The sequence below is a fragment of the Salvelinus namaycush genome, chromosome 21 (assembly GCF_016432855.1).
Source record: "Salvelinus namaycush isolate Seneca chromosome 21, SaNama_1.0, whole genome shotgun sequence".
NCBI lineage: Eukaryota > Metazoa > Chordata > Actinopteri > Salmoniformes > Salmonidae > Salvelinus > Salvelinus namaycush.
In genome coordinates, this window is record NC_052327.1 from 16,131,781 (window position 1) to 16,144,642 (window position 12,862).

Sequence of the window (12,862 nt, forward strand, 5' to 3'; positions counted from 1 at the left end):
TCTCTGAAAACTTTAATAAAGGCCAAATCATTTATTTGGGTGCCAATTTTCTTAAATAGACATCACATGTGTGGTCAACTTTATAAATGCTTGCCAAGATAAACATTGTGTAGTGCTACCTGATAACTACCACACTACTACCAATTATAAATATACTGCTACCGTTCATTTGAAATGAATTAACGTTCAAAGATTGTAATGCTGATTTCGCAGGGGATGGTCACCACTTGGACTCTGGTAACTTTCGTGGGCAGAGACATTTCATTGGTTACATTTTAGCAGAGATCACATGGACGTTACCATGGCAGCGACCAAGCACTTGCTGCACAAACAGCAGTAGGTTGCAGTTGAAAATACACAGGGAAATAAAAGCTAGCGTGCTTCTATCCAGCTTGTTTATCGACATTTTGAGAGTAACTGGCAACACAAATAAAGTACATTCAAAATCCACTCACTTTTACTGACGCTTAAAAACGTTTTTTTCCTACTGCTGTCAGCGGCTAACTAGCTACCTGTCATGTCCGAAGAAGACGCAGAAACGTCTGGGCTCAACGGCAATGCTGATGAACAAAATGTGAAAAAAGAGGGGAAAGGTCCTGAAGAAGAATTAGATGAATCTCAGGTTGAAAGCAACACCACTGAACACCCGCCTTCAGATGTACAAGATAGCGATGCTGGAGTAAAGACTGAAACTGGCGAGCTGGTGGGGGAAACGGTGCACAAGTCAACTTTTTTGACATCAGGTGAGGAGGACACAGTAGAGGCGACAGCTCAAGCAGACCTTCCCGAGGACAGCAAGCAAGATGGAGCATCACCAAAGAAAACAACCTTTTCTAATGAAGTTGGGAACTCAACAGCCACTGGTAAGAAAGAGGATTTACAAAGTATCACAATAATAATAGACCACAATAATTTCATGATAGGAAGGGCATTTGTCTGCTTTATCATGTTTCTCTCAATCATATTCTGTGTTGGACATGTTGTTTATCTTCTCTATTGTAGTGAAGATCATGCTGATGCCGGAGGGACACATGATGACGATGGCCTTTGCAATTGGGCTGACCGTCAAGGAGTTGAAGTATCACTTCGCAAATGAGCTGAAAGTGCCATCAGAAGTCATACAGATTTCTCAGAGTGGTAAGCCTTTCAACTAACTGTTAAGGCCTTGACTTTCTTTGTTTATGCATTATGATTTAGGTCTTTGTCCATCCAGGCAGGATGGTAGAGGACCATAGGACCCTGATAGAGCTGGGAGTGCAGCCTCATGGCACCATCCAGTTGGAGATGACCTCGTCTGACCCTGAAAACCACCCCATCCGTCCTGTCAAGCCCCAGCAGGACTACAACATGCCTGACGTAATCACTGTCCGTGTCCAGACAGGTATTTTTTACCAGTCTTCTGGGAGACAATACCATACTTTTGCAGGGCCAGCTTTCGTGGATGATAGTCATATGCGTTGCATCCTTTATCTGTATATTTCTGTCTCCCCCCTTGCTCTCCCGCTCTCCCAGACCCAGAGACAGAGACATTCCAGGATGTGGTGGTGGAGATTGAGAGGGCCACCCATAGGAAGGCTTTCCTGGGAGGCTACAGACACAAGGCCACAGAGACCGAGTACCACCATGCAGCTGTACAGACCATAGCTAAGAGGAAACCCATTAGGGGGGTGGGGACCTTCAGCCGCGATACACAGGTACACACACACACACACACACTATTGGTGAGCGATTAACTGACATTCGTTATATTTAATTTTTTAAACAACTAATTGACTGATGTCGGTTCAATTCCATTTAGTTCAGTTTTTTTCTGTGCGCTCAATGCGCAGTTTCCTTAGATATACACTACATGACCAAAAACATTTCTGTATGGACCTTGCTTTGTGCAAGGGGGCATTGTCATGCTGAAACAGTAAAGAGCCTTCCCCAAACTGTTGCCACAAAGTTGGAAGCACAGAATCGTCTGGAATGTCATTGCTTGCTGTAGCATTAAGATTTCCCTTCACTGGAACTAAGGTGCCTAGACAGAACCATGAAAAACAGCCCCAGACCATTATTCCTTCTCCACCAAACGTTACAGTTGGCACTATGCATTCGGACAGGTAGCGTTTTCCTGGCATCCGACAAACCCAGATTCGTCTGTTGGACTGCCAGATGGTGAAGCATGATTCATCACTCCGGTGATTGCGTTTCCACTTCTCCAGAGTTCAATGGCGGCGAGCTTTACACCATTCCAGCCGACGCTTGACATTGCGCATGGTGATCTTAGACTGGCCATGGAAACCCATTTCATGAAGCTCCTGACAAACAGTTCTTGTGCTGATGTTGCTTCCAGAGGCAGTTTGGAACTCTGTAGTGAGTGTTGCAACTGAGGACAGACGATTTTTATGAGCTATGCGCTTCAGCACTTCTGTGAGCTTGTGTGGCTTACTACTTTGCCGCTGAGCCATTGTTGCTCCTAGACGTTTCCAAGTCACCATAACAGCACTTACAGTTTACCGGGGCAGCTCTAGCAGGGCAGAAATTTGACCAACTTGCTTGTTGGAAAGGTGGCATCCTATGAAGGTGCCACATTGAAAGTGACTGAGTTCTTCAGTAAGGCCATTCTACTGCCAATGTTTGTCTATGGCGATTGCATGTCTGTGTGCTCGATTTTATACACAGGTGTAACTGAAATAGCCGAATCCACTAATTTGAAGGGATGTCCACATACTTTTGTATATATAATGTAAATCAGATCAAGCCTGAACTGTGCAATGTAGTAGGGTGTTGTAGTTTCCAACAGGCCAATATTCTACATAGTTTAGCACAGAAAACGTGGTAACTAACAATGACCATAATCCATTGCGTGCCTACTTGTCCGGTTTGTGTGGTGCAGGCACAGAGAGGAGCAATCGAGAGGGATAGAAAGCAGTTGCTTCGTGGGGTATCTCAACCTAAAAATACATTATCTAAGTGATTGATAGTTGGTATCGTAAATTGTGATTTTTGTCAGACAGCATAGGCAGCAGCTCTATAGAAATGACATGATGTCTTGGAATAAAATAATAGTCATCAAATAAAACAAATGTAATATCCACAACAACTGAAATATTTAATTAAAGTAAAGTAATGTGAATAAATGTTGCCGTTACAGCATTCAACCCACATAAGGCATAGGGCATTTAATGTGTAAAAAGTTTGAAGTTTGAAACCAAAATCTTTTTCAAACATTATTTTTTGCACCTGGAGCTGCATAAGGTATGCGAACAACCAAATGTTCTCCTTCAGACAGTGACGGTGAAGAGCCAGTCCCAGCAGTGCACCAACAGCACATCCACCCAGATGACCAAGATCGGCTGCTACGTGTCCAACATGGAGGACAAGCTCATCTCCCCTGGCTCCTACATCACCGCCGCCCAGTACCATGGCAAGAGACTGAGAGCTGTACGTCCTCTGAACTATACATAGACAGACAGACCTGCCTTTGTATCTCTGTGCTCACACCTTTACCCCCACCTATAGGTGATCACTCTGCAGATGTACACGCGGCGCTGGCAGGCCAAGCGGATGACGGACCAGCTGAGGCAGGACAGGGAGCTGCGTCTGACCTGGATGGAGAGAGAGGGGACGAGGAAGAGGGAGGAGAAAGAAGAGCAGATCAAGGCTGAGTACCACAGGAGGATGAACCCCCAGTGCAGGGACGACTTCGCCCTGCTCTACAGTGCCCTGGAGAGTAAGCAGGGACCCTTTGCTGCTCATATATGTGTGTGTGTGTGTGTGTGTGTGTGTGTGTGTGTTTAAATCCTTTGTATGTGTTTGTAACAGAGTGGAGGAGAGAGGAGGTAGAGCACATCGATGCTACTCTGGATGGTGCTGAGAGGAAGGCTGCTCTGTGTGCGCTACTGGAGCAGGAGAGCCAGCTCATTGCCTCCATCGGACGCCATCGCATCGCCGCCGGAGAGAGGAATTACGACAAGGCCGTGCAGGCCTTCCTTGAGAAGGTCAAAGGTCCCCTCTATTCTCTCCCACTGCTCTGGGATATGTGCGGTGTCCCATTAATTCTCTCCCAGAGTTTTCCATAGCATTGTATAGGCAATGCAGGCCCTCAGTTTCAATTAAAACATTTGACCAAACAATATATTATTTTTGTATTTGCCAGTGTGCTGCCCCTAAGAGGTGGCGTGCATTCGATGGGAAGATGACCCAGGTGGACACCCAGTACACCATCAGAGCCAAAGAGCTGAAAGACCTGTACTCCAGCATCAACCTGCACTACTTCAACCAGGAGGAGAGGCTTGACGTGCTGCTCACACTCAAACACACCGTCAAGGTGGGAACACTTACCCTCAACCCATACTGACTGAAAAGATATATTAATCTTGAGTTGTTTTTAGATATGAAATATACATACTGATTGATTGTGAATTGACAATTGGCCATTGTTTTCTATGAGGATTTTGTGAATTTGTGAATCATAAAAATGCTTCATAATTGTACAGGAGCACGACTGCAAGCTGACCCAGAACATTGTGGAGTTGATTGACAGGGAGGCGGACCTCCTGATGAGGGGGGTAAAGGAGACCAATCTGGAGGGGCTGAGGAAGAGAATCTCCACCCTCTTCCTCCAGTACATCAAAAACCCCACCTTTAACCCTGAGGTGGCCAAACTGCTCAAGGTACATTACATGACCAGAAGTATGTGGACACCTGTATGTGAACATCTCATTCCAAAATCATGGGCATTAATATGGAGTTGGTCCCCCCTTTGATAAACAGCATCCACTCTTCTGGGAAGGCGTTCCACTAGATGTTGGAACATTACTGCGGGGACTTGCTTCCATTCAGCCACAAGAGCATTAGTGAGGTCGGCACTGATGTTGGGCGATTAGGTCTGGCTCGCAGTCGACGTTCCAATTCATCCTAAAGGTGTTCGATGGGGTTGAGGTCAGGGCTCTGTGCAGGCCAGTCAAGTTCTTCCACACCTATCGACAAACCATTTCTGTATGGACCTCGCTTTGTGCACAGGGGCATTGTCATGCTGAAACAGGAAAGGGCCTTCCCCAAACTGTTGCCACAAAGTTGGAAGTGCAGAATCGTCTAGAATGTCATTGTATGCTTTAGCGTTATGGCTGCTCGGCCATGGAAACCGATTTCATGAAGCTCCCGACTAACAGTTATTGTGATGACGTTGCGTCCAGAGGCAGTTTGGAACTTGGTAGTGAGTGTCAGCACTCGGCGGTCCTGTTCTGTGAGCTTGTGTGGCCTACCACTTCGCGGCTGAGCCGTTGTTCCTTCTAGACGTTTCCACTTCACAATAACAGCACTTACAGGTTGCCGGGGCAGCTCTAGCAGGGCAGAAATTTGGCGAACTGGCATGTTGGAAAGGTTGCATCTGATGACGGTGCCATGTTGAAAATCACTGAGCTCTTTAGTATACATACACCTGTCAGCAACGGTGTGGCTGAAATAGCCGAATCCACACATTTGAAGGGGTGTCCATATACTTTTGTATATCGAGTGTACACATCTGAGACCGTATGGTGTATAGGTGTTATATGGTGTATTTTCTTGTCAATAAAATATAATTATTGAACCTTCCCACTGGGCACAGATGTGAATTCAACATCTATTCCACATTGGTTCAACATAATTTCATTAAAATGACATGGAAACAACAGTGATTCAACCAGTGCGCCCAGTGGGTTCAATTAGGCCAATTAAGAAAACGGTATTATTCTGACCCTCACCCTCCTCTCCATCCCCCTCCTTCCTCCTTCAGGTCCCCCAAGACCCAGCCCAGTTGAGGAAGAACATCTACTTCTGCCGTGGCTGCAGCCGCTACCTGCTGTCCACTGACTTTGCACTTACGGCCAATGCTCGCCTGGTAGGCAAGTGTCGTAGCTGTTCGGAGCTGGACAACGAGGCTCGCCGCCGCGAGGACTTCTCCCACTACAAGACCATCCTCAGGAGGCTCCGCAAGACTGAGGCCCAGAGGAACAAAGAGGCCAAGATTACCTACCTGCTGCAGGTGTGTGTGTGTGTGTGTGTGTGTGTGTGTGTGTGTGTGTGTGTGTGTGTGTGTGTGTGTGTGTGTGTGTGTGTGTGTGTGTGTGTGTGTGTGTCTGATTGTGGTCGTGTGTATCTTACAGGAGCAGGACCTGCGGTACCTGGTAGATGTAGTGTGGGGGGCCCAGTCGGCCCTCAGTGCGTGGAGCGACATGCATGACCTGGTAATGGTGAGGTGGGATTGCCAGTGGGAGTGGAGTCCCTGGAACTGCATCCTGCTCACCAAGGGAGAAGCTGCTACTCACATCAAAATGGAGAACATTGAGAAGGTAAACACACACACCCGCACACTTGAGGGTTTAAAATGAATTGCCTAGTTTCTCCAGAAGATTTTGTTTTAACTAAGTAAACATAACCTATATTAAGATATAGTATTGGAGTACCAGAGAGAGAAAAATCAGTCTAGGCAATATAATGTCATAGCTTATGATACCACTAGCTAGATGGGAGGAAAAGTCTAAAGTATCAACCCCTGTTGACCATGGACAGGCCTATGGAGTGGTGTTCATTCGGAATGTCAAACACAAACACACAGTGGCAAAGAAATACTTCTCCAAGATCCCCGTCATGGCCAAATACCTCCAGGAAGTGGACTTGCAATCAGCCGCCCACGGCAGCCTGTTAGTCGCCAAGCCCATCAACACGGTGACAGCCAGGATCCTGACTACCACCCCACAAGCCGCTGGTGGCAAGGCCACGCAGTGAAGCCCTGTTCCTCCCTCTTCCCATCTCTCAGTCTGTCCCCCTTTCCCCTCTTCCTCACCGTCTCTCTTGTATGTCAAATAAAAATAGTGTATTTGATTATCATTGAACTGGTTTGGCTTATGCAACTTTGAAATGGATGTCTAATTTCATGATAGAAGTGATGATATTAAATAAATACTGTAAAATACAATCTGAATGTATCTTTGTGTGCAAAATCTCGTAAGATCTTGACTCATGATCTTGGTAAGAAGCTGGTACATACCTCAGTGCTAGATACAACAGTGTTACACTGGAAAACCATAAGATCCTAAAAAGGATCTTGGGTAAGGATTTTTACCAGCAATTCAGAATGTTCAAAATCCAATGTGATAGTGTACTATACCCACCTTACCAAACTGCTCACTTTCATGTGTGATAAACTGATCTTCTGGTCTGATTAATAAATCCAGAAATTCATAAAGGACTATTTATTACATTGTTTTTACATCACATTGAAAATGTAAAACCTTTGTGTTCATGTCTGTCCGTAATAAGTTATTGAGCCACATTTCTTATCTGTTATCCAAATGATTAACAGTCAGGTGGCATAGGGTCATTCTCAGTGCTTTGTACTGTATGGTCAAAGACTACTAGCCTGATCTACATGTAAGTTTGCGAGATCAGGATGGTCGTACCAGGCTAAAATACTACAGTAGCAAAAAGACAATGTTCTCAGTACATACAGTGGGGTCCAAAATGATTGGCACCCTTGATAAAGATGAGCAAAAAAATACTAAAATAAATAATACAAATACTGAGCTATATTGTATGCTCAAAACAATGGGGAAATTATGTTGTTTTATACTAGGATCAGACGTCAGCTCAACGTCTAGTTTTGGTTGAGTTGTAAAATAATGTGAATTCAACAAAACATTTCACATTGGATTTAGGTTAAAAATTGGGTGAAGAAAATACTAAATTCTCTTATGTTGATGACTTTTTGCAAATCCAATCAGTTTTCCACATTGATTCAACGTATTCACATTGCATTTATTTAATTTTTTTATGACATGGAAACAACATTGATCCATCCAGTTTTTGCCCAGTGGGATGTGGTGAATATGCTAAACTCTTAATAGAAAACTTCAAACTGGTAACACTTGTAACGCAGCAAGTCTTATATTCAAAACCTTTTATTGTGCATTCATTTGGTTTGGATACATCTTTCACCACACAACCATTGATCCTAAATATATAATTTTGATGTGAAATACCATGAGAACATTGATTTAATCACCAAAATATAATGACAACCAGTTAATCCAATAGCAAAAAAATGCCAGATACAGGTTTCAAAATTACCTTTTGAATTGAATATGCTACAGCACTGTCAAATTTGTAGGAAAATATATAAAAATATATAATAATATATAATTCTATTCCATGTGTGATGATTGAAGACTATCACTATCATTGATGCAACAAAAATACATGTATTTAAGCCTGTCTTGAGAATTTGGCCATAGGTTCTCATCGACGTTCGCAGTAAATGTTTTCATTGTTCATGCATCTGGTAAGAAAATGTTATCTAGTGCCTACTAAATGCAGTGCAGGTCGATCAGGACCTGATGCAGCTGCCGAAGTTGTGTCGTCAGACGGGCCAATTGCATTGGCGTCGAACGGGCCAGTTGCAGTCGGACGGACACGTTGTGGCGACGTCGAACGGCCCAGTTGCAGCTGCGCCGGACGGACCAGTCGCAGTGTCGTCGGACAGGCCATTCTCGCTATCTCCCTTAACGGTCGATTATTGTTACAATGTCCGTTGGTCTTGTGAGTACTTGTGCTGTGTTGTTTTGGCTTTCGTGCCACTTGTATTGTGCAGATGATTACGGGTCTCGCCCCGGTGTATTTATTCAAGGTACTCTTCGCTCTTTTGTTTGGGTTTCAACCCTGTGTTTTGTATACGTGTTTGTTTGGTCTTCGTCCCCGGCACGCTGTAATTTGGGTCAATAAAAACCCCTATTACGCATTCCCGCGCCTGTCTCCCGTTCCCTGTATACTAACATGACCGCGGGATACCTAGTCAGTTGTACAACTGAATGCATTCAACTGAAATGTGTCAGCAATAGACTCTTACAAAAATGATACTTTGACTCTACACATTACTGGGATGTGCAATTGTATTACTCCTCCCAGCTTGGTTGGCTTTACTGCCACTTCTGCATAAAATCAAATCTCCATCCAAGAGGTTCATGTCACCTTGAAAGCCTTGTGTAAAATACAAGTCAAGATACTCCGTTCTGTTCAATTCTTAAACATATTAACCATCATTTATTTTAATGTTGATTCCAACTTCACCACATGTAAATGAAAGGTGATTGGCCATTTAATTACAGATGTACAGGACTCACTCCCTTACAAGATACGCACAAGACTCACTCACTTAGATAGTTAACCATCTTTGTCTTTTTTAGGACACAGTCACAGACATTTACAGTGAAGATATTTTACCTTGACAGGAAAGCCAAATGTATTGTTGAGGTGTGTGATTATCTTTTCAAGAGGTGAAGAAAGTGTAATTCCCTACTAGACCTGTTCATTGACCTATCCTGGCTGAAAATACTTAATAATACAAAGATAAACTCTGTTTAATATTCTTTTCAAGATTTTTTCAGCCCTTAATTGAAAAGTTCATAGGAGTCCAATTAGTGTGGAATGGAATGAAAAATAGAAAGGCCAAGTGGTCGTTCCCCCCTCTTCATTTTCATTTCTTTCTTAGAAACTATGTGAGAAAAGGTTAATTATGTCGGTTTCCAGGGTTACCCTTTAAATCAAGGACTCTAAAAAAGCCAAACACGGATAGAAATGACAACCCTTCCAACACAATAAGACAAACCAAACACTTCACCAAAGTGACTAATTTCCCTATTATTAATAAGCCAGGTTTAATGGGAAAGTAGATTGGTGTCTAATGCTGTGCATTATTAGAAGCTTCTGATAGGATAATTGACATAATTTGAGTCAATTGGAGGTGTACCTGTGGATGTATTTCAAGGCCTACCTTCAAACTCAGTGCCTCTTTGCTTGACAATATGGGAAAATCAAAAAAAATTGCCACGGCCTCAGAAAAATAATTGTAGAGCTCTACAAGTCTGGTTCGTCCTTGGGAGCTATTTCCAAACACTAGAAGGTACCACGTTCATCTGTACAAACAATAGTACGCAAGTATAAACACCATGGTACCACGCCGCCGTCATATCACTCAGGAATGAGACGCGTTCTGTCTCCTAGAGATTAACATACTTTGGTGCGAAAAGTGCAAATCAATCCCAGAACAACAGCAGACCGCACCACCCTCTGGAAAGCCCTGCGGTTGTGGGCGATGCAGTTGCCGTACCAGGCAATGATACAGCCCGACAGGTTGCTCAATTGTGCATCTGTAGAAGTTTGAGGGTTTTAGGTGACAAGCCACATTTCTTCAGCCTCCTGAAATTGAAGAGGCTCTGTTGCGCCTTCTTCACCACACTGTCTGTGTGGATGGACCATTTCAGTTTGTCAGTGACGTGTACGCTGAGGAACTTAAAATGTTCCACCTTCTCCACTGCTGTCCCATCGATGTGGATAGGTGGGTGCTCCCTCTGCTGTTTCCTGAAGTCCACGATCTCCTTTGTTTTGTTGACGTTGCGTGAGACCACGTGTAACCACGCAAGCCCAGGACCTCGACATCCAGCTTCTACTCCTGCGGGATCGGAGATCAGCCACCCAGACAGCTGATGAAACTGCGGAGTATTTCTGTATGTAATAAAGCCCTTTTGTCGGGAAAAAACTCAATCTGATTGGCTGGGCCTGGCTCCCCAGTGTGTGGGCCTATGCCCAGGTATGTGATATCCATAGATTAGGGCCTAAGGAATTAATTGCAATTGCCTGATTTGCTTATATGAACTGTGATTCAAAATGGCACTCAAATCTGAGCTCTCTTTGTTGCAGGTGCATGGTAACAGTTGAATAAGAAGGAAAAAAAGGAACCTGCACAATGCTCTTGCTAGTATCGCTTATTTTCATTAAGCTTTACGTATCGGCCTCAAGGCATTCGGCAGAGCTTTTGTGAGTGTTTATAATTTGCACCCTTATTTAGACATTGCTCAACCCACATCCGTTCAATTAATCAAATGGACCTGTGAAATCGATGAATTTTGCATTTATATTTTTGTTCAGTACAATAAACCAACCTCTTGACCTTGTGCGTGGGGGGGTATTTATTTAATGCATTATACTGCCATTGTACAATATAATAGACAATTAATACAGATGATACCATTATGATAATTCTTGGTACCATGTATCATAATATGGTAGAATGTATAATGCAGGTTAAAACCTTGGTATTTCCATGACACCATGGTAAAAAGGAGGCAATACCATGGTATTATTTAGGTGTGCATGGCAGTACCATCATAAACTACATGACCAAAAGTATGTGGACACCTGCTCATATGACATCTCATTCCAAAATCATGGGCATTAATATAGAGTTGGTGCCCCTTTTGCAGCTATAACAGCCTCCACTCTTTTGGAAAGGCTTTCCACTAGATGTGGGGCCATTGCTGTGGGGACTTGCTTCCATTCAGCCACAAGCGCATTAGTGAGGTCGGGCACTAATCTTGGGCAATTAGGTCTGGCTCTCAGTAAGCATTCCAATTCGACTAACAGTTCTTGTGCTGACGTTGCTTCCAGAGGCAGTTTGGAACTTGGTAGTGAGTGTTGCAACAGAGGACAGGCAATTTTTACGCTCTTCAGCACTCGGTGGTCCGACTGCTGAAGCTTTTGTGGCCTACCACTTCAGCCGTTGTTGCTCCTTCCCAATAAAAGCACTTACGTTGTCTGGGGCAGCTCAAGCAGGGCATACATTTCACAAACTGACTTGTTGGAAAGATGGCATCCTATGACGTGCCATGTTGGAAGTCAATGAGCTCTTACGTAAGGCAAGGCCAGTCTACTGCAAATGTTTGTCTATGGAGATTGCATGGCGGTATTCTTGATTTTATACACCTGCCAGCAACAGGTGGCTGAAATAGCCGAATCCACTCATTTAAAGAGGTGTCCACACATATATATATATATATATATATACACACATACATAATTTATTAAAAGCTAAAACCATGGTACATTTCCATGATTCAAACTATACCATGGTATAAGTGAAAGTAGCATAGTTGCCCCTTTGAGAGGCAAGGTACCGCACACGTGTTGCCCATGCTACAGGTTGTCCACCTGTATTGCCTCCCTCGGACTGTACCGACAGCAACACAGTCGTTCCAAAGGAGAGGATTATCTATTATATTGATAAGATAGTCGAGTGACCAATTGAAATATATGTCCGAAAGATGGAAGGCAGACGGTAGGAGGCGAGATCAGGTGGACCCTTTCTAGCCAATGAGAGGACAGATACTCGTGTGAATAGGCTCAACTGAAAGTCCCCCCCCCCCCCAAAGTTGCCAATTGAGTCCACTTATATCGGTGCATTCGTAACAACCTAACCATAACGAAACATATTTTATGAAATATGCCTCAAGTACCAATTTATAAATGATTTGTTATCGACCTCCACAGAAAAATGAATCGTCTTATTTTCATGGACAGATTTTGGTCGCAGTAAACCCTCTCGCCTCGCCTCTTCCTCTCTGAGATTACTAACGTTAAACTAAATCCACCGACTCACGTTCCTCAAAACTCCGCCCTCGCATTTATGTCAAGAAACATTTCACTCAAGATTCGTCGTCACAGCTCCAAAAAACACCGGGGAGTATAGACAATTCAAGTGAATCGGTCAGGGGATAGGAGTTTACCTGTGTTGGTGTGAAACATGTTAGACCCATCCTCCAGCGAAGACTCGGGGGGAGAAATTAACGAGGACACTCAAGTTCCAAAAGACCCCCAGACTTCCTCGGGTCAAGGAGGTAAACATAAGAAACGACCACCTGCGGACCAAGCACAAGCCGAAAATTCTCCTGTCGAAGACCAGGTGAAAAATGAACAGGAAAGACTTCAGAAAGAGGAAGCGGAGAGGAAAAGTAAACTGCAGATGTATGTATTTGTATTGAGATGTATAGCGTACCCTTTCAATGCC

At 43.9% G+C, this 12,862-nt stretch overlaps 1 protein-coding gene across 1 annotated transcript; it reads left to right on the forward strand.

The window, feature by feature from the left end:
* Positions 1-517: 517 nt before the first annotated feature.
* On the forward strand, positions 518-6,753 carry iqub (IQ motif and ubiquitin domain containing). Its single transcript, XM_039018010.1, has 12 exons — positions 518-863; positions 1,003-1,137; positions 1,214-1,381; positions 1,519-1,694; positions 3,271-3,426; positions 3,505-3,715; positions 3,808-3,983; positions 4,142-4,312; positions 4,482-4,658; positions 5,762-6,010; positions 6,132-6,317; positions 6,538-6,753. Exons 1-12 carry the CDS (start codon positions 518-520, stop codon positions 6,751-6,753), a joined length of 2,367 nt encoding a protein of 788 aa, XP_038873938.1.
* Positions 6,754-12,862: the final 6,109 nt, after the last annotated feature.